This window comes from Ambystoma mexicanum, chromosome 11 (genome assembly GCF_040938575.1).
Source record: "Ambystoma mexicanum isolate Mex_15411 chromosome 11, UKY_AmexF1_1, whole genome shotgun sequence".
Taxonomy (NCBI): Eukaryota; Metazoa; Chordata; class Amphibia; order Caudata; family Ambystomatidae; genus Ambystoma; species Ambystoma mexicanum.
Genome location: NC_090934.1, coordinates 1,198,591,758 through 1,198,614,751, shown reverse-complemented (window position 1 = coordinate 1,198,614,751; position 22,994 = coordinate 1,198,591,758). Strand labels below are relative to the sequence as shown.

General features: G+C 47.8%; 1 protein-coding gene across 7 annotated transcripts in view; it reads left to right on the top strand.

The window, feature by feature from the left end:
- SIN3A (SIN3 transcription regulator family member A) overlaps positions 1–22,994 on the top strand; it is a 1,166,566-nt gene that overhangs the window by 389,417 nt on the left and 754,155 nt on the right. For all 7 annotated transcript variants that reach the window (XM_069624553.1, XM_069624552.1, XM_069624555.1 and 4 more), the window contains exon 6: positions 11,269–11,517. In XM_069624553.1, coding sequence (XP_069480654.1) covers positions 11,269–11,517 — 249 coding nt within the window. The remainder of the gene's footprint in view (positions 1–11,268; positions 11,518–22,994) is intronic.

The following is a 22,994-nucleotide window of genomic DNA, read 5'->3' as shown; positions in this document are numbered from 1 at the left end:
CCTCACAAAAAGTTATAGAAACGCCGAAAAAGCATAAGAGTAGCCAGGAACTGCCCCTTTCATCTAAGGGCACTTCGGAACTACCGGAGGGCTTTTCAGATGGCGACGGAAACCTTTCTTCGACGTTGTGGGAGCGTTCGAAGCGTTTTGAAGGTGAAAACACTGATTTCCCCCCTCTAGACTATTCAGGGGTCCCCCATGAGACCCTTGAAAGACTCCATTCTTGTATGGAGAAAATTGAAAGGTTTTTGGGAAACCAAAACCCACCCACACCCAAAAGACTAAGGGAATGGCCCCAGGATGACCCTAGGGTAAAAATTCCTAGGCTGTTTCCCCCTTCTACAGACGTATATGACCTCACGGAAGAGGAGCAATACCTCCAGGAGGTTGATGAGTGTTTGGGTGGAGAGGAAGAACATGAGGAAGAGGGGTTTGAAGAAGACCCTTACACTAGTGCAGGAGCTTTCGAAGAAGATAGAGCTACCTCGCAGCCTTGGCAATCCCCATCAGTGCACTCAGACCCTGATGTCTTTCACCCTTCTCCTCCCAAGGATTCACCTATTGGAAACACCTCTCCCATAGATGACCAACCTTCACTTAATGCACTATTGCGCAAGGCAGCAGCGCATTTTGAAATAGACACAGGGGAGACTCTTCCTGACATAGACTTGTAGAGAAAGTTATTAAAGAAAAAGCCCCTGTTAGTCAGTCTATTCCGCTCCTGGCTTCTATAAAGAGAAGAATAACTCCTTCCCTTTCCAATCCTGCCTTAGTCAGAGGGGTCAACCCTCGGATAGAAAAGCTCTTCAGCCCTTCGCCCTCTGACCCGTTGTACATCAGAGGCCATTCTATTCCGGACTCCCTCGTAGTTACTAATATAAGGAAAAGAGCAGGGGTACCACTATCCACTAGTGAGGCACCACCTGACAAAGAGGGCAAAAAGCTCTATGCACTTGGGAAGAGAATCACGACGTCCGCCGCCTTTTCAACTAGGATTGCAAATAACAATTCCCTACTAGCTAGCTACGCAGATGCACAGTGGAGCAAGCTGCGCAGCGAAGCAGAGGACGCACCAGAACCCCTGCGTTCACGCCTGTTAGCTACAATCTCAGAGGGAACTCTTGTAAACCAGGGCATCGTAAAGAACTCCTTAGATGCCGCAGAGACGGCTGGCCGTTCCCTGGTTCAGGGAACACTTCTCAAACGCCATGTCTGGCCGCGCAATTCGGGATTTAAGCCAGAAACCCAGGCTTCCCTGATAAATAAGCCCATAGAAGAAACACATCTGTTTGGGAAAGCAGTTGATGAGGCCCTAGAACATGCGAAGAAAGAGTTTGATACCATCAAAACTCTTGACCAAATTTCTAGGCCCCCTAACAGACGCGGCTATGGCAATAGACGCTCCTTTCGTGGCCAACGCCAGCAGCAAAACCAACAGCAATTTTACTCTGCTACCAATTGGCCCTCTAACCAGGGTAACAACACCCAGTTCAGTCAAAGAGGCCAACGCCGTGGCAGGGGAAGAGGTCGCGGCTCCAGCCCCAAAGGTTCCACGCCTAGTACCAACAAATGACCCGAAGATTCGGGTCCCCTCCCATGCATCACCGGTCGGGGGCCGGCTAACATCGTTCCTTTCAGCATGGGAGGGAATATCGTCAGACCGCTGGGTATTATCCACCAAAGCCCACAGATACTGCATTGAATTCAACGGTTTGCCGAAGTACAGACCCCCACGGAACCGACGCATGACACCGGAACACCTCACCATTCTTCTACAAGAAGTAGAAGAGCTACTGAAAAAAGAAGCTATTGAGGCTGTCCCCCTATCTCAGGTAACAGAAGGTATTTATTCAGTGTACTTCCTTGTACCCAAAAAGGACTTAACCATGCGCCCTGTATTAGATCTGCGCCCAGCGAACAAGTTTGTCAAACCCCAAAAATTTCGTATGGTGACCTTGAAGGAAGTAATCCCACTGTTATCACAGGGGGATTACATGACAACACTGAACATGAAAGATGCATACTTTCATATTTTAATGTTGCCAGCGCACAGAAAATACCTCAGGTTCAAGATAGAGAACAAACACTACCAGTTCAGAGTACTACCCTTCGGGATAGCATCTGCACCAAGGGTATTCACGAAGGTACTGGCAGCGGCCCACCTGCGCAGGTTATCCATCCCGGTATACCCTTACCTCGACGACTGGCTCATCACAGTGGATTCTTACGAAACATGCTTCTCCAATACCCAAAAGACCGTAGACCTTTTGTTCCAACTGGGCTTCTCCATCAACGAAAAGAAGTCCAGCTTAGACCCCAGCCAAATCAAACAATTCCTAGGGGCTCTAATTCGAACAAAGGACGGCCTCGTCTTCCCCTCCAACGAGAGGGTCCAAAACATGCTGTTTCAGATCCCTCATTATGTGGCAGGTCGAGAGGTGACGGTACGCAAAGCAATGCGCTTGCTAGGAATGATGGCGTCTTGTATTTATTTGGTACCTCACGCGCGCCTGCGCCCAATGCAAGAGTGGCTCGACAGCCAGTGGTGTCAGGCCAGCGGACAATGGGACGATCTAGTGGTGGTCTCGCAGGCCTTGGTTCTCTCGCTACGGTGGTGGACAAAAGAAAACCTGTTATTAGGGAAAACTTTTGCCACACCCGCAGTGGAAGCTACTCTAACCACAGACGCATCCCTTACAGGATGGGGGGCTCACCTATCCCATCAGACTGCTCACGGAGCGTGGACTCCGAGCTTAGCATCCAAGCATATAAACCTGCTGGAACTACTAGCGGTGTTCAAAGCACTGAAAGCCTTTCAGGAACACCTACAAGGAAAGACAGTGATGGTCCTCACAGACAGCACCACAGCCATGTACTACCTCAACAAGCAAGGGGGCACTCACTCTCCAGGACTGTCCAAGCTGTCCCAGAACATCTGGAAGTGGGCTCTCAAACACATGTTCCTACTATCACAACATGTACCATCGGAACTCAATCTGCTAGCAGACAAACTCAGCAGAGACTTCCCCCTGCCCGTAGAGTACGAATGGCGGTTACAAGAAGACATCGTCTTCGACGTCTTCACACAGTGGGGTTTCCCAGAAATAGACCTGTTCGCAACTCTGGAAAACTCTCAATGCCAAGATTACGCCTCCAGGTACCCCAGAACCAGTCCAAGGGGAACGGTCTATCGATTCCATGGTCAGGGAAATTTGTTTACGCTTTTCCCCCCCGACTCCCCTTCTCAACAAGATAGTGCACAAGATGCACCAGGAACAAGTTACCATGATACTGGTGGCCCCTATGTGGGCCCGACAGCCATGGTTCGCTCACTTGTTGAAGATGTCTCTATCTCCTGCAGTGAAACTGCCCTGCCCGTACAACATGCTGTCACAAGACAGGGGCAGGACACTGCACCCATGCCCTCAGACCATGAACTTAGCAGCCTGGCTCCTGAAGTCATAGAATTTGGACATTTACAACTTCCACAGAGGTGCATGGACATCCTCAGAGAGGCCAGAAAGCCTAACACTCGTCACTGCTATTCTAGCAAATGGAAAAGATTTGTCATCTGGTGTAGAGGGAAGAGTATCAACCCCGTTGACTGCTCTCCCACACAAATTATTCTGTACCTGACCCATTTACTGGACTCGGGTCTAGTATTCAATTCTATTAAAGTACACCTGGCAGCGCTTTCGGCTTACACCACTTCACAACTCAAAGTATTGTGGTGGAAGATCCCAGTAATCAAAGCCTTCATGGAAGGGGTAAAGAGAATACACCCTCCAATAGCAAACCCAGCTCCTGGCTGGGATCTAAATGTGGTACTCACCAGGCTCATGGGGTCACCCTTTGAACCCATGCACAAGGCAATTCTTAAAGATCTCACTCTTAAGACTGCTTTCCTAATCGCTATTACCTCCATTAGGAGAGTAAGTGAACTACAGGCCCTTTCGGTTTTAGACCCCTTTGTAACAGTTCACAAAGATAAAGTGGTTCTACGCACACACCCAAGGTTCGCACCGAAATTCATCTCCAAATTCCATGTCAACCAGTCTATAGAACTACCAACGTTCTTTCAAAATCCTTCAAATCTAGGAGAAAAAAGCCTGCATACACTTGATGTGCGCAGAGCTGTCATGTTTTACATGGAAAGAACTAGTCCACTGAGAAAGACTAATCAGTTCTTTGTCTCGGTGGCAGCAGGAAGAGAAGGAGATGCAGTTTCAAAATACACTATATCTAGATGGATTGTACAATGCATCACTCTCTGTTTCTCTCTTGCTAAGAGAGAACTACCCTTCAAGCCAAGAGCACACTCTACTCGAGGCACTGGGCATCCATAGCATTCATTGCAAATGTTCCCCTTGAGTCCATCTGCAAAGCGGCAACCTGGAGTTCTGTACACACCTTTACAAAACACTACTGTCTAGATGCCCACTCTAGATCTGATTCCCAGGTGGGACAAGCAGTATTAAGACATCTTTTCTCTACTGTTCCTGCTCACAACCCACCTCCAACTCCGGGTACTGCTCGCTAGTCTATGCACAGCATGTGATTCGAAGCAGATTAACAAACATCAGAAGACAATGCATTACTTACCGTAAAAGCATTTCTGATGGTTGTATCTGCTTAGATTCACATGCGCCCACCCTTCCTCCCCGCTCGGATGGAAGGAACATAGACATCCTTTTCTATATCTCTCTCTTTTCTGTACTCGCTCACGTCTAGAAGTCTCCCTCAGGGCAGAAAAATACAAACAGAGGGACCTCGACGCGTGAGGGATTATGGGTACAATGCACGTCACTATAGGGATAGTGTTACAGACACGCCTTGTCGACGTCCCCTTTTCGACTACGAAAAACAAAATGCGATACTCCGCAGTGACCACTGGATGTCGGACCTATGCACAGCATGTGAATCTAAGCAGATACAACCATCAGAAATGCTTTTACGGTAAGTAATGCATTGTCATTTTCATCCCCCTTTACATTTTATATAGTGAGCCAGCATACCCCACCTTATGTGGAGTGCTGGGTGATACAATGTATCCACTTTCTTACTTAACTGCTAACATTTTGTTACAATTTAAAGTTTCCTTGAATGGCTGCTGGCAGTGTAACTACTTAATAGCTTTTTATTCTTAACTATTCGCAGACTGTTAATTCAGCCTTGGTAATGCATAGAACGCAACCATTTTGGTGCACTCCTTTTCTCTCCATTTCTTGTGTGCATGCAGTTTCTGAGTTCTTCCACTGCCATTCTGGTTGGAAACGACCTCAGTGGCTGTTTTGTCTTTGGCAGGATTCCTGTGGATTCCCCACCCAGGCTCCAGTGTGTCTGGAAAGGCAGGATGCATGGGAGGAGTCCACAACTCTGCAGCCCTTAGTCTTTCACCTTTCCTGAAATGAACAAACTCCCAGCAGGGGGGGGTAGGAGGATTTGGCTGTCCTGATTGGACAGCCAGAGCACCCCTTTCTGTAAAATCCTGAAGCTGCTGACAAGTAGACCACTGGAACCAAATCCAAAGAGGAAGATGAAGAAAACGCGGCTGAGGCGATTTCCAGCGACCGGAGAGGCTGCTGTGTAACCAGAGCCTGCTTGTTTGTTTGTTTGTTTGTTTGTTTGTTTGTTTGTTTTATTATTTATAATGTGCACATAACCACAAGGATAACAAGGCGCGAACATAGTAAGAGGGTTTACAGCAAATTAAATAACGTCCCGTGGAGTTACAATAGGGATACAGTGGTAACATGGGTAAACAGATATCAAAGACATTTTATCTAGTGCAGTTTATATAGTAGCAGGAGGTAGCGGGGGTACACTGAACAATAATACAATTGGTGATGGCACTGATAATGGCATGAGGAGCCACCAGGGAGTATTATTTGTCATGGTCCTACATCCATTGTATAATATATGTCCTGAACTGAAAGTAAGGGATGTCTTTCCTTAGAGGTGGCGGTAGTGAGTTCCAGTGAGTAGCTGCTTTAACAGGGAAGCTGTTCCCTCCAGTCAGGGACCGTTTGAATCTTGGGACTAGTAGTAGATTGGCGTTGGCACTTCTGGAGGGGCGGTATGAAACCTGTCTAGAGAATCTTGTTATCAGATATTTCGGGGCCTGTTACCCTCCCTTGCAAGCGATCTGTGGACTCTGAAAACAATGACCCTAACCCATAGCCTGGTAAGATCCTAGACGCAGGAAGCATTTTGAGCCATCCCACGTCAGCTGCAATACCCCTGTACCCTGGGACATCAAGACATTGTGCGGTGCACTGTCTGCCGAAGTCCAAATAGAGCTGAAACTTTGGTGGCATCCTGCAGGAACTCCAGAGACATGAATCGAGCCTGAAAAGTCCCCTCAAGAGTGCTGGAACTTGCAAGTGACAACAATATTCTGTTGGTGGGCAAGATTTTCACAGAACTGGTAAATCTTCCAGACCTGGGTCAACTCCACAACTTTTTGCTTTACTAGTGGGATATTTTTCCTTAATACATCAGTGAGTGTGAACCCTTTTCCACACTCACAAAATCTTTAACTCTTTTTATGTGTGTCATTTTTTTGACTCATCAGTGTCTTTTTAAAGTTATCCTTCTTTTTAACAACCTATTGGCAATAAGTGCCTGTTGCTGGGTTGCCCTAGGGGCTCCCCTTGTATCTTTCTTTTGCTAAGCTTGAGAGAAATCTAGTTCCCAAGGGTAGACGGGATCTTTGGATCCCTTTTACCTTTTATTCTGTGAAGCCAGCACACCCCACCTGGAGAGATGCAATGCATCCCCTTTCACACTAAAACTGTAAACATTCTGTTACAGGGACAAGCTTACCTTCAATGGCTGGTGGCAGTGATGCCTTGTATTAATTTGGTGCACCTTTATCTTGGGCTGTGTTCACAGCGGCAGTACAGGCACCAAAGGTGCTCATTTTACCAAAATGGCACAGGTCTTCTTTTTTCTCTATTTTCATGTTTCTTGTTCCTTCCCCTGACATGAGGCCAGGACATTCCTTTGTGTGATTTTTTTATCTTCGGCGGGAGTCCCCTGGACTCCCCGCCCCGGCACCAGTCTGTCTGTGAGAGCAGGAAGTGAGGGAGGAGTCCAAAACTCAACAGCCCTTTGTCTTACGCCTTGCCTGAATGGCGACAAATCCCAGTGGGGTGGCTGGCTGTCTTTATTGGACAACTAGACTGCCCCTTGTAAAATGCATGGAGAGAATGCAGAGGTTGTGCTGTAGGTTCTGATAAATACTGCAAACCTGGAAGCTGAAGTCTACCACTGGAACCGAAACTGAAGAGGATGAGGAAGGAAAATCGGCTCAAATGATTTATAGCAACCGTAGAGCCTGCCGTGAAAACGACCCCGACCCAGGGCCTGTTGAGACCCACTAGACTCAAGAAGACCTGCATTATTTTGAGCCATCCCACGCGTTGCTGGGTCCTTGCGTTGCTGCAATACCCCAATACCCTGGGACCTCAAGCCATTGAGCAGTGCACGGTCTTCCGAATCTCGCTGAAACTTTGTGGGCATCCTGGTGGATCTCCAGAGACACGAATCTAGTCCGAAAAGTCCCCTCATCAGAGTGCTGGACCTTTATAATGACGAGAATTCAACCGCTATTTTCTGTCTACTGTGCTTCTTGAAAAGGCGCCAAATCCGCAGAACCGCATTGAGCCGCGTGGGAAACCTTTCCTAGACCCTACTTCGATCCCTGCTGCAAAGTTCCTTCTAAGGTCTTGTTTTCAGTCACCACGATAGTGGAATCCACTGACCGGGTAGTTGGCTGCAGACCCTGAAGTTCTCATGCTGCAAAATCTTCTTCAGTGCTGAGGTACTGTGTTGGCTTGGGTATGTACTTACCTTAAGCCTGTTAGGATTTCTGTGTAGCTGTGGGTTGCTTTCTGTGATGGGGAGGCCTCTCATAGAGTGCACCCAGTCCTACTGCTAGAATCCTGCTAGGGTGTCTTCTGCGAAGTCCCTGGACCCTCTTCTAACTCTAATATAACATACTTACCTGTTTTCCCAGTTTTCCTAAGGAACTCTGACTTTTGCTACTAAAGAACCTATTCTGACACTGCCTGTTGGTCACTAGTCCTAGTGACTCCCCCTTCTGCCACTGAGAACACTCATGCTCCAAGAATAAGGGAAAGACTTTGAAAGGATTGGGCTTTTTGCCTAGAAAAGAAGATGTGTTTAAAATTAACTTACTTGTAAAGAGTTGGTTGGTAACTGTAATTCTGAGTGAACAGTTACATTCTTACTCATCTTGAATGTGTGATGCACTATTCTTAAAAGTATGGTTAACATCCTTTCTTTACCAAACTGTTTTGCCATTCTAATAGAAAGTAGATGTGAAGGTATTTGATGCTCCTGGGATTAGGTTGTGCCTCTTCCCAAAACTAAAGTGTTGGTTTCACCAAATTAGTCTCTGGAGGATCATTGTATGAGTGTCCCCCAACTGGGTCTTGCTTCCCCTGACTTGCTGCTAGCCTGTCCAGAATAAGTCTGTATTATGTTGTTACCTACCTATAATAACTGTTCAGTAAAGTGTAACATTAAGGATTACTTTCCCCTTCAGTGTAAGGTTAAAAAGTATGTGGGTTTTACTTACCTTGTGTTAGCTGTGTGCCATCCAAATATAAGTTACAAGAGTTACTGCTTACCTCAATCTGGGGTTCCCCGAGTTCAAAAGCACCTGTAATTGTGTATTACATCCTTAGGTTTTTACTGCACCTAGAATAAGTGTTCCACTATTCACCAAAATTATATTGTTTATTTGACTGATTAAGTGATTTGTACTGAGAATCATTATACTACTTGAAGGGTCTACTGCCCTTGCATTACTTTTGCAAAGGTAGCGGGCGCCCCTCTCTCGAAAGAACAGACTTGATAACCTGTTCAGTGGTTATTAACCACTTGAGAGTTCGCAGCCACACCTTTTACTCACTGTGCCTTTCACAGATGGGAAATATCCATTTGCATATCAGTCTTTGTCCTGCCCAGGGGCAGTCCAGCACCGAAATGCAATGGCAATTCCAACCTGAACGAGAGTACCACCAGCAACCCCATACACGTGTTTCACCCTTGTTGGGGATCATCAGTGAGGTGAAGCTGTTGCCTCTCTAAGCACAGTGAGAGGGAGACCACGTCTGGTTGCCCCCAGGAGACCTAGGGTTACCAATCCCAGGTTCCTTGAAAAATAGTTTTGCAAAGGTAGCGGGCGCCCCTCTCTCAAAAGAACAGACTTGATAACCTGTTCAGTGGTTATTAACCACTTGAGAGTTCGCAGCCACTGCTTTTACTCACTGTGCCTTTCACAGATGGGAAATATCCATTTGCATATCAGTCTTTGTCCTGCCCAGGGGCAGTCCAGCACCGAAATGCAATGGCAATTCCACCCTGAACGAGAGTACCACCAGCAACCCCATACACGTGTTTCACCCTTGTTGGGGATCATCAGTGAGGTGAAGCCCTTGCATTACTGAATTTAATTGTAAAAAGTAAGTTTTTACTCCCCAAGAATAGGCTTGACCTATAGTAAATGTGTATGAAAAGGTTTTGACTTCCCTAGAACTACTGAAAGGCATTTCAAATAAGGTCTATACTTGGGTCTGTGTACTTTCAAGTATAGTGTTGTTACTGTGATTTCATATACTGTTTCAGTGCTTACTTACCCCTAGATTTATCTGGGCCTACCTGTATTTAAATACATCCTTTTATTTTTACAATACAAAGTGTTTCTTTGGATCATTTGTATTAGTGTCACTTGTACTGATTCTACAGCCCTCACTCCCTCCTAAGATAAGCCTGGCTGCTCTATGTAGGCTACCATGAACTCAGGTGGTACAGCCTTATACTAAGAGTGGAGTCTTGTACTGCCTCAGTTTAATGGTTTTACTAAGCTTCTGAAAAACTGTCCTAACAACCGATTTCCCCAGAATTACTGTTGGGTATTCTGAACTAGTTTATATGCTTTTATCTGTGTACCTTCAAGCTTTGTGGTGTGTTTTAATACATTTTTGACTCTTATGACCAATACTTACCCCACGTCTTAACTTGGCCTACCTGTATTTAATAAAGTTTATTTTTTATAATTCTTCTGGTTGTCAGTGTTTCTATTGAATCCTTGGTATACTACCTGCTCAGTGTACTTTACTACAGCCCTCTCTCCCCTCTAAGATGATCCTGGCTTCTCTCTCTACGCTACCATATTCTCAAGTGGTACTGTCTCTGTTGTATGGTTTAGATCAAGTCGTAGAATCTCGTGAAGGGAATGGGGAGGGGTTGTCCTCCTGCCCCTGTCAGCACATGGTCTGACCATTGTCACCCAAAGTTTGCGCTCTTGACGCTTTAGCTCTGGCACATGCATACTCTGTCTCTTACCACAGCCATTCCTGTTCTAGCTAATCCCCAGACTTAAAAATGTGCACTAGCCTGTGTCTAGTGAAAATTGACGAGTTTAAAAAATGCTGTGCTATTTATATGTGGTTAACTTATGGGGCGTGTGACTTAATATTTCTGGCTAGTAGCTTACAACTTGAAATGTGTACCCCTTTTAATATCAATTCAGAATTTGCATTTCATCCTGTAGCACACTGTCTGAATGCATCTTGTTCTCCCTGTTCAGACACTGATCGCCCACAGTGGTGCTTTTTGAGGCAGAATGCAGTCATGCTTCCTGGCCTATCCAATCTTTCATCCAGCCACTGTAAAATAAATTGTATTACTAGAGTTTAATGCATCATATACCCAGATTGAAGGTAGCAGTCTCAATTCACTTCAGTTGGGTAGATATGAACACCAGTTACATAATCACAGAACACTCTTTCAAAAGCGAGTATGCACACAACCTGCAAGAGTAAGATTCCTCTTCTTTAAAATGCCTGCTGTGCCACCCCAGCACTGACCATCTCCAATAGGGGGATTTTGTTTTCGCCCTTTGCTCTGAATCGGACTGGTAATGCCTTACCTTCCCTAGTCCCTCTTTGCAAATTATTCACAGAATGCTGGTGTGCCCGTCTTTTGATACAATTTGTGAGCCTTACTTGTTATCGGCCAATTTGGGGCTTCCACATGTGCGGTTCTCTTGGCAGTGTTTTATTTATTTACAATGCACTTCTTTAAATCCTCTTGACTGCCCCTTTTCATGATTTACAAGCAATTGGTGATTAGATATTTGGTTGTGCTAGCAGGGGATTTGTGTTGGTGACATTAACAAATGTTGAGTAATGTTCTTAATGGCTAATAGAGCACTTCTTTTGCTTTGCTCCGCAGCCTTCACCTTCTCAGGCACATACTCCAACCAGCCAGCAGACTCCTCCAGCCTTGCCTTTTCCTTCTCCCCGTTCACCTGTGCAGCCACACACACCTGTACCTGCTTCCCATGGGAACACGCCATCCCTTCAGAACAACCAGCCTGTGGAGTTCAATCACGCCATTAACTACGTTAACAAAATTAAGAACCGCTTCCAGGGTCAGCCGGATATATATAAAGCCTTTCTGGAAATTTTACACACGTACCAGGTGAGTGATGATTCTGGATTTCAAAACTTACTTTTTGTATTGGTGTGTCTGTGTGTGGCGGGGAGAGGGCGGGTGGGGTGGCTCGAGCTGTAGATTTATATGCTGCCTTTGAAAGTCAAACTCGTCGAAGATGGAATATCCATTTTTCGTTGGCTGCACAGATATATGAATGTGACATTCTAACAATATGCTTACGGGGCCAGTGACTTAGTGTGCGGAATCTGGCCAAGTACTTGGAGCCCCCCTGGAATTAATATTATATTCCTGGACTTACTGCTCTGTTCTGATTTGTGAAAAGCAGTCCAAAAAAGTGAATTTAATCAACAGAATGTAAAATCTATGCATAAACCCTGATCGGCTTGTGGGTAGCTATGTGCCCAAGTATGACATGGGACTACTAGCCATTGCATTTTCTTTCTTCAAAGAAATTCTTGCTTTCTTGCACTACTGTGGTTACCCTTGAATTGCAAGCTTACTGTAAAGTCTATGTTGGATTCCGCGTTTCTTTCTTTGTGGCTCATCTGTGCAGTATTAGTCTGTGTAGCCTGCTATGCTGTGATAATTCAGACAAGCTGTGGACATGGCAAGAAAAGTTAATTTCGAATGGATTGTGTCCTATTCCTCATATTAGGTGTATTCTATCCAGCTTTAGCTGCTTCGGAAATGTTTTCTCGCCAGAGGGCGCCGTGCATCGATGTCGTCGAGTTGAGGTCCCTCGGAGGCCTCCGTCAAGGGTGACGTCATCGGATATACAAGTAACGCGCGCGGCACCCGTGGGCCTCAATTCAGTTTTTTCCGCAGTACTTGTTGCTTCGGAGACTCGGCGCGCCTCGAGCAGTTCTGCGACAGTTACTGAAGATATTCGATATGTCTTCGTTGTCGACCCCGACTACTACCCTGCGGTCGGGATTCAAAAAGAGTAAAACCTGCGGTTCGAAAACGTCCATCACAGACCCGCACCGAGAATGTCTGTGGTGTCTCGGTGAAGGCCACGACAAGTGTCAGGCAATGACGGTGAAGGCCTTGCGAGAGAGGAAGGGAAAACTGCAGGTAGGTTGAAAACCCGACCGAAAAGCCTCTAGTGACGAGTCGAGGTCCAGTGCGGAGAAATCTCCTCGATGCGACAGGCAAAAGCATCGGTCTGGGTCCCAAAGTGGTTCACACCGCTCTTCGTCTTCGACGAAAAAGTCCAAGAAAAGACGCCACTGGTCCCCTTCCACCTCGTCCTCGGACGAATCCCCAAAAAGAATGAAATGCCCCACAAAACATTCTTCCTCCGAAGAATGGGAAGCATTCAGAATAAAAATGATGGAGGTGTTTGAAAAGGCTACCTTACTCGGAAGCCGGCCGGGAGAGTTAATTTTCTGACACTCGCGCGCCCTTGAGCCCGGGTGATCGTAGGAGAAAGGATCGGAAACCATCCAGGACGCTGAGCGAAAAAGACTGCTCGAGTCGACCGTTCGAGGTCACTGACGCTGTCCGGAACCCGACACACCTCGAAGGGCAAGTCTTCGAAGAGCGCCTCGAAGCCAGTTCCGTCGACGACCACTATTTTGTCGACGCCTACGTCGACCCCAAAGCCCTCGGCGCCACATATTCCAAAGGCTCCAACTCAGCCATCAAAATAACAGCAAAAGAGAAGGCTGTAATGCCTTCAGGTTCCACTGATGCACCTCTCCCACCTCTCCCAGAAAAGGTTTTCAAACCTCTTCCGAGGAAAGAATGTTTCAAATCCTTAACTTCAATTTTTGAAGATGAGAGGTCTGAGGAGGAGGATTTTCTTTTGGACTGGAATATGGCACCCCAAATGTCCCAGAATGCCCGATTTCTGAGGAAAACAGGATGAAGGATCTGGTGGAAACCTTGCATAATGCAAGTGGAATTGGTATTTCACCTGAAACAGATTTTGGCAGGCGAGAACCAGGGGAACATGCCAGTCCCTCATACAGGCAACTAATGACAAATGTGGTTGAATACTTAGGATGGGCTAGACCACCAACTCAGTTCATCCAGGATGATCTGACCGATATATTGGATCATGGTCCCACCGAAGATCCGATCTTAACCTTCCATGTAGCCCTACAAAATGGGGTGGCCAAAAATTGGGAATAGTCTGGTGAATAAGTCCCTCACTTCAGAATACCGCCCTTCTAGTAGCGACCTCGGCTATCTAAGCACCCTACTCCCAAGAGTCTGCTGATCCAGGCAGCCACAGCTCCAAGTAAGATGCCGTACCCTTCTATCCCTCCGGAAAGGGACGACAAGCGTGTGGATGGTTGGGCACGCTAGGTATTTCAGCTGGAAGTAGGGCGTTAAAATCGGCTAACTCCACATGTGCCTTGGTAAAATGTTCACCCACTCTGTGGGAGTGCATTGCAATGGCGGCGGAGCACATAACAGAAGGGGATGAAAGGGAAGGATTCCTAGCCATTGTTAAAGATGGAAAGGAAGCCATGCAGGAATCCCTTCAGTCTGGATTGGACACTGCAGATAGTGTGAGCAGGTCCATGGGCACTAGCACAGTAATGCACAGATTTGCTTGGTTACGGAAGTCTGGTTTCGCACCAGACATGCAAAACCATCTTCTGAACATGCCCTTTGACAGTGTCTCACCTTTCTGGCAACAAGGCTGACTAGAGCTTTGAGAGGTTGTAGACCTCAAACGCAGCTGCCAAGTCTTTTGGAGCTGCTATTAGGCAACCTCAGCATTTTCGTGCATCAGGACAATCTTGGCGTAGACAATCCTATTGTTACTACTCCTCATATGGAAAGGCGAGAGGAATGGACAGTCAAAGTGGCCAGAAAAAGGCCACTCGTGGTGGACGAGGAAAACCTGCAAAGCCAGCCCCAGCTGCAGCCTTTTTACCATCAGCGGCCGCAGCAACCGCCACAAAACCACTTTGAGGACTTGCATCACAAGACACCTGTGGGAGGCAGGCTGTCACAGCATCTGCAAGAATGGCGAGCCATTACTTCAGATGTCTGGGCTCTAGAAATAATAGCCCAAGGTTACTGCCTTCCTTTTCTAACGCAACGTCAAAGCAATCCACCAGGGAGACGCTCTTTGAAGTTTCCAGACCCGCTCCTACAGCAGGAAGTCTTAACCCTTCTGGAGAAAGGTGCTATAGAACCAGTACCTATAGCTGAGAGGAACAAGGGATGGTACTCCCCATATTTTTTATCCCCAAGGAAGACTGAGGATTGAGACCCATCTTGGACTTAAGATACTTGAACAAGTTCCTTAGGAAGGACAAATTCAAGATGGTTGCGTGTTCTTAGATCCTTCAGGCCCTCCAATTACAGGATTGGTTGGTGTCATTGGACTTTCAGGATGCTTATTTTCATGTGCCAATCCATCTCAAGCATAGGAAATGTGAGGATCGCCGTTGGCGGCTCGCACTATGCCTTTCGGGTTGACCTCCGCCCCGATGGTCTTCACCAAACTAATGGTGGGGGTGGCAGCGCATCTCAGGAGAGTGGGGATTCACGTCTACCCCTACCTGGATGATTGGCTGATCAGGGTGTGTTCTCCCAAACAAGGCTTGGATCACCTCAGTGTTACCTGTCACTCCCTACACAGACTGGGCTCCTTCCTCAATTTCAAGAACTCAAACATGACACCTTCCCCACAGGTCCAGTATATCTGTGCTTTTTTACACATGTCCTTGGGAAAGAGCTTGCCACCCAAGGTGAGGGCGTAAGATTTTCTCCAGTTTCAGAATGCCCACCGTCTCCCAGCCTTCAAATTCCTAAGGTGTCTCGGCCTCATGGCATCCTAAATGTACCTGGTACCAGAGGCCCGTCTATGAATGAGATCCCTCCAGTCGGCTCTCCAAACACAATGGTCCTAGTTCTCGGGACAGATGTCTGATCTACTGCAGGTCCTGACCAAAGTTATGCAGGATCTTTTATGATGATCCTGCGAGGAAAACATCCTGAAGGGGGAACCTTCATGGCAACCATGGCAGGAGATGACTTTAGTGACTGACGCCTCACTCACGGGGTGGGGAGCTCACACCAACGATCTGACAGCTAGCGGTTGTTGGTCTCCATCGGAGTCCAAACTACATGTCAATCTTTTGGAGCTGAGGGCAATAAGACTAGCGATGAAGGCCTTCCTGTCCCCAGTCAGGGGAAAGAATGTCCTGATGACGGACAACACAGTGGCCATGCATTCATTCAAGAAGAGGAGTTGTAGCGTCACTACATCTGTGCAGAGAGGTAATGGCACTGGGCAATTCGAGAAGGAATCTCCCTATCGGCAGTTCACTTGGCCGGGGAGGAGAACACAGCGGTGGACGCTCTGAGAAGGCAGAGGAGTCTCCAACGAGTGGGAACTAGTTCAGGAAGTCCTTCAAGAGATCTTCACCCTTTGGGGTACCCCTCAAGTAGATCTGTTTGCAACGGGGATCAACCGGAAGTGCGAACTGTACTGCTCAAGGGAATTTCCTCTAAGAGGTACTCTAGGAGACGCGTTTGTGGTGGATTGCGATTTTTCACTGCTGTACGTGTGTCCGCCGGTCCCAGTCATTCCTTAAGTAATCGGGGGGGGTTAAGACGGTTCGGGAGCCACATGATCCTAATTGCCCTGGATTTTGCCAGGAGGACATGGTACCCGGACCTTCTGGACATGTCTATCTGTCCTCCGATACGTCTTCCACAAAGAGAGGACCTTCTCTCGCAAAGGGAGGGTCTGGTTTTCCATTCAGAGGTCAACACTCTCAACCTTCACGTGTGGTTGCTGAAAGGTTGAGATACAAGGATTGGGACCTCCCTGATGGAGGTGTTGCTTTCGGCAAGAAGACCAGCATCAAAATCTCTGTGCCGTTGGAATAAGTTTTGCGACTGGTGCAGGGTAAAGAATGTTGATCCTTTTTAATGTTAAGACTCCGATGTGCTATCCTTTCTTCTTTCATTAGCACACAAAGGTCTTCCCATTAGGACCATTAAGGGTTATCTAGCATCGCTCTCCATATTGAAGCGCTCATTGGAGGAATGTTCTTAGTTCAAAATTCCATAGGTGACTCAATCTCCTAAGGGGCTCCCAAATGTGTTCCCCCCCCTTCTGCTTTTCAGGTTCCAGTTTGGCACCTACACCTGGTTCTAAAATGTTTGTGTGCACCATTTGAACTTTTGCACAAGTGTCCATTGCGGTTGTTAACCTTCAAGACTATACGGTTGGTTGCTATAACCTCTTCACGTAGAGTGAGTGAGTTGCAGGTACTCTCTTCAAAGCCACCCTTTACCGTATTCCACAAGGACTTAAACCCTCCTTCCTACCTGAAATAGTATGAGACTTGCATCTAAATTAGAAAATAGTTCTGCTGGCGTTTTACTCTGCCACATCCCATTAAGGAGGAAGAAAGGCTCCATAGATTGGACCCTAGAAGAGCTTTAAGCTTTTATGCTTCTAGGATGTCCAAGTTGAGAGTGGATGGCCAGCTCTTTATAAGATATACTGGATGCAAATTAGGGAAAGCTGTTTCAAAACAGACTTTGTCCAGGTCAACCATCCTTACGATTTCTGAATGTTAGACTGGCGGGCAAGGACCCACCAGAGGGTTTAAGGGCACACTCCAGCAGGGCCATGACCTCTTCCGCAGCCCTGCAAAGGGGAGTCCTCATTCAAAAAATCTGTGATGCTGCAACAGGATCATTGAACACGTTCACCAAGCATTATTGCTTGGATACTTCCCATGCTTAGGTCGTCGCTTTTGGTAAGGCAGTACTTTTATTCTGCCCTCTGACAATTGGCAAATCTAAATTCTCCACCCTCCTCCAGTCTTGGATACTGCTTTGGGAGTCTGTCAAACGGAATACATTGGAGGACACAATCGATTTGAAGAACAAGTTACTTGCCAACTGGTAATCTTCTTCTTTCAACTGGATGTTCCTCCAATGTATTCCTCATCGCCCTCCCATCCTACCACTCTATAGAATTTCCCATGCTATTACAGCTTTCGTTCCAACAAGGCGGACTACTGCTTGCCGGTACTAACTGCCAACTTTGCTAACACTAGGAGCGGAAAAACAGAACTGAGGCCAAAGGGTGCCGTGCGTGCTACTTGTAACATCCGATGACTTCACCCTCGACGGAGACCTTCAAGGGACATCGACTTGACGCCATCGACGCAGGGCAACCTCTTCCAAAAAAAGTTTGCTGAAGCTGGACATTACACATCAAAGATGAGGAATACGTTGGAGGAACATCCCGTCAATAAAACGTTCTGAGTTGGTAAGTAACTTGTTCTCCTCCAGCATTGGATCTTTCATAGAGTCACATGCTTTGAATACTCCCCGTCATCAGGCTGGGAATCCCTGGTTACTTTAATTTAGTACTTCTTCCTGTGGAAAAACATTTGAAACCTTGAGTGTCCCATCAACGTTGTTGTGGGTGCTTTTGGTACCCACCACTAGGGCGTAGAGTATGTAGCTCCACCCCAGCAACTTCCCCTCAGATTTCAACAGTCTTCTTAACTGGTGGGATTCCTCGAGTTCTTCTCGTCACGAAGAAATCATCTTTATGAAGAAAAATATATATTTCTGATGCTAATCTGCTTAGAATCACTGCTGTGCATATGGTCCGACATCCAGTGGTAACTGCAGAGTATTGCATCTTGTCTTTCAGGGACTGAAAGGGGACGTCTGCATAGGCGTGTCTGTAACACTATCCCTATCGTGACGCGTAGTGTACCCAAAATCCCTCACGTGCCGAGGTCCCACAGATTGGTTTTTTTTCGGCCAGATAACTGGTCGCCCTATCGGTTATCCCTGCCGCACACCCCCATCCGCCTGGTCCTCATTGTAGCCCTACAGGAAGGAAGCTTCTTCATCTTCACTGTAAATGTCCTGATAAGTATCCATCTGGACGATTTCTTCATGACGGACGGGGACTGAGGGCTGATCTTTAAGATTAGGTTCTCCACAAGATCTTTTCGGGAAGGATGTTCAGAAAAATTGATAATTTTTTCAAGACGATCCATGCACCCTTCATATTTCTCTCTTTTCCACTTAGAGGAACCAGAAGGGCCTATGGGTGTAAAAACGTCCTCTTCCGCCCCTTGACGTGGAAATTTGTCACTCAGGGTGTTGGAAAGAGGCACCCGACTGTCCTCGTAGGCCTTACGAGAATCGGGGTACCATGGCATATCTATAGATTTGTCCACAGCCTGCCCCATGTTTTTCGACGGAATAGGTATCAGCCCAACTGCCGAAGTAATCGGCGTGAGTTAGTGGGTCCGAAGGTCTATCGGTAGATTTACCAGTCATGGATTTTGGGACTACCGGGCCTTTAGGGAGCGTCAAAATTCCGCACTTCGAGTAAACCTGATTTAGGGGTAGCGTCCTTGTTTGTTTTTGAATGCCCATTCGCAAAACGCTGCCGCGGATGTGGGGGAAAGCTGTTGAGCGGGTGTAGCGTTGGGGGAAGAGGCTTCTGCCTGCGACATACCGTATGCGGCCCACCGCTTTACACATCGCTCTGTAAGGGTTTTAGGCTGAAGGAGTTTACAAGCTGCACCCCGCTTCTCGTTGTCATATAAGGGGAGACAGGAGTTGCACATCCTGTGCTCGTCTTTCACGGGTATCTGACCCTTTACATGGGGCAGAACCTAAATGGAGTCTGTGATGCTGGAAATGCATCTGAGGGACAGGGCCTTTGAATCCTTGTCCTTTTTCTGTTTTTATCATGTGTTCTGTCGTGTTTTCTGCCCAGGAGTCCATGTGGGACTCCTGGCGGTGCAGCTCTCTCTTTTGGTTTGGTGAACAGACCCATGGGATACCCTTATGGCGCCCATGGGTAGGGGTACAACCCTGTGCCCCTAGTGTATGTTTTTGGGCACCTGTGGGTGGCCCACAGAGCAGGGTATGGGCTGGTGGCAGCTCCGTGCTGAATTGGACAGGTGCTCCGGGTGTCCTCCATTTTGGGATACCCAGGCCCTGCCATTGGAATCAGTTGATTCCTGATAGGAAACAAGATGGCCCCTGTGGCCTCTTGCTTTCTATTGCCTGTTATCTTGTTTTTCCCAAAGTCCTGGGAAGCCCTGTCTCTGTCCCTTCCCCCTGACCGGCTGTTGGGTGGAAGTTCCATAGGGTGTTGTTGTGAAGGCCCAGCTAGACTGACTGGAGCCTTCCCATTCACTGTATGTTGTGGGTACCTCCTGTGGGTGGGACCTGGGTGAATGGAGTGAGTGACCAATATACACTCCTTGTTGTGGTTGTCTGGTTTCTGGCATGTGAGACAAAGACTGAGACAGCCCTGCCCGAAACTGGCCTGAATGCAGTGTGTAGTGTTGAATGGCTGGGTACTTGTCCCAATCCACATTCCTTGTTGTGAGTGTCTGAAAGGGAGGAGTGTGGCCTGAATGCACTGCGTGCCTGATTGGCTGACTGACTGCATGAATGCCCTTCTGTGTGATTGGCTGCTGTGCGCGTGCCAGCAGCGTGGATGAGAGACAGAATAGTATATCTGGGGACCTCTCACCACTGGAAATCGTTCAGAAGCAGCCAGAAGTTCAGGAACCTTCAGGAACGTTCAGACACGTTCAGAAGCTGAGTCTCCACTCAAGAGTAACTGGAACTGCTGATCCTCGACGTCCAGCTGGAAGAAGAAGACTTGCTGTGGCATTTGCTTCGACAGATCCGAAGGCTGCCGTGTTCGTCGAGGACTGATCCGAGAGAGGACCTGGTAAGGCGCCCTCTTCCCGTGCTCCGAGGGACCATCGAGCACCGCTACATCTTCGCCGAAGCGCCCTGGAAGTCAGACCCTCGAAAGGCTGCCGACCCGAGACGGGACCGCCGAGGAGATCGAAGTGAAGCACCCGGACATCGACGCCGTCGAAGTCCATTGCCGTCGACCAGGGTTCGCAGGTTTGTGTAACCGCTGGAGGCCCGTCGAAGTTGTGTTGCCCAGCCGTGGGAACCACTTGACGCCGTGCCACTGACGACCGGAGCCGTCCGCTCCTTTGCCTAAGAACATTCGAATCGAAGGACTCCCTCGACCGCATCTTCGACCGCTTATCCTGCCGGAGAAAGTCGAGGACGACCAACGCGCCGAGGAGAATCCGCCGGTGGGTTTCCCGCCACCTCACGACCTCAAAGACTCGGACGACCCGACGCCCTTGCTGGGCTTCCGTCTCTACAATCTTTGCGGTCCAGAACTATTGTCATCGAGGTGCCCCGCACACCTCCGCCTTGCAGGACGCCGACGCCCCGACGCCGACGAGCACCGCTCGGACGAAGCTGCCGCCTCTTCGACATCGTTCTACCTAGTTTGTCGACGGACGTTCGACGCCCCGTGCCTCCCGCTTGAAAGGGAAGGCATTCAAGAAGGGCCGTCGATTCCCCGTCGCCGAACCCAGAGGCCTTCGACGTTTCTCGACGCCTGTCGACGATCCGTGACTCCCGCTTGAAAGGGGGTCGCTCAAGAAGGATCCGTCGACGCCTCTTCGAAGGTCTCGACTCCACCAGGTACATTGGGGGGGTAAAAACATTGGAGGAGAGAATAAGACTATTGAACAATATATGGACTGGGCTGGTGTTATATCTCCTTATTTTACAGGTTGCCCAGATGGGGGGATCTCCACACAGAACTGTGTCCAGTAGCAAGGGCCAGTCTTCTGCCTATTGTTTCAACCCTCTAGTATCTCTCCTCTCTCTATTGCTGGTTTCCTTCTTATTGATGTGCGTGCCATTGCTACAGTATTGTGAATGCACTGTTATGAGGTCTAATATTAGTGGTACCACTTTAGAATTGTAGATATTTATCATTATTGGTTTTCCTGAGCACAAAGTGCGTTGTTGTGATAAGTGTACATAACCCTTGAATATTAATTATATAAAGACTGTTTTCAGTAATACAGTGTGTGGACATTCCTTTGTGGGGGCTTGGGGATACACTGTACTTAAGAACCAGCCTGCATCACCTCCTGAGAAGCTAGGCCTTGATTGCTCGTCCATAGCTACCATAATCGACAATCTTGGCTGGGGTCTTCTGTGCCTCACCTCTACCATATAGGGAGCGGAAGTACAGACCCCCCCACCGGTCTTGACAAGCTGGTGGCAGCGGTGGGATGCTTATGGTTTTAAGACTGTGTATAACCGTGCCACTTACAAAATATCCGCACTTTATTAGATTAAGGTCTGGGTGTGTACCAAATAACTGCATTACAAGCAATGGAGCCCATTGCGAATGGTAAATTGACTAGGATGAGCTTAGAGGCTCTCCAGAGTGCTTGTGAAGCCAGGGAGTTAGACTTTGTGGATAAGTCTAGGGCTGAGCTGATAGCTGCCCTGGTGGACTACCAGACTGATGGTGAAACCCTTGATGAAGGGGGAGATGCAACCAGTGAGGACTCTGCCCCTGGGGTTGTCGCTGAATCTGTTTCTGGGAATGCCACCATTCCTGCTGCCTCTGTTCCAAACCCCAGCAATTCCATGGAACTGGAGTTATTAAGGATGAAATTGGCCTTTGAATATCGCAAGTTGGAAATAGAAGCTGAGCTTAAGAGAGAGGAGCTGGCACAGCAAGTGGAACTCAAGAATAGGGATCTTGCGCTCAAAGACAAGGACGCTGAATGTCAGAGAATCCAGCTAGAGAAAGCTAGAGTGGAGACTTCATCTAAATCCAGTGAGAGTGTCAGGTCCCCAGCCACCAAGTTTATGAAAGATTTGGTTGGTGTATTTGTGGAGGGTTCGGATATCCTCCAATGGATTGAAGCGTTTGAAATGGCTTGTGAGATTCATGATGTGGATAAAAGAGATTGGGCGAAGTGTTTGTTAAGCAGAGTGCCTCAAACCGGGTATGACTGTATTCTGAAGCTGAGTGTGGAAGAAAGGGGTCAGTACGAGTGTATGAAGTCTGCTTTAATTGCCAAGTTTGGCAAGACACCTACCCAATACCTTAAAAGGTTCAGGGATTTTAAGAAAAGAGAGAATATGTCTTGGGTTGACTGGGTGAGTGCTGCGCACATGAACATGATGGGGTGGATCGATGGATACAAGGTTAAGACTTTCGTTGAATTGTCCCACCTCTTGTTTTTTGAGCATTTCTCTGAAGCCTGTTCACCAGAGCTGCGTCAGTATGTGGCTGACCAGAACGTTTTGGACCCCTTTAAGCTGGCTAGGTTGGCTGACAAGTGGGTCTCCCACCGGGTGTCCCCTAAGGACTCCAGTGGGAAGGACAAGGATAAAGAGAAGGGGGCCTCTCAGAAAGCTGAGGAGTCCCCCAAGCAGTCAGTCGGGTAAACCAAAACCTTCCTCTCCTAAGACCCAAAAATCTAGTGGGGATAAGTCATCTGTGGGTGGGAATAAGAGTAGTGGTCCACCTGCTGCAAAGCAGGCTCCCAGTGGTTCCAGTACCGTACCCCGCACTCCTGGCACTTGTTGGGACTGTGGGGCCCTGGATCACAAAAGGGGTGACTCCAAGTGTAAAGGTAAGGCACTTGGAGTACAGGCTGTCAGCCTGACCTACCCTTACC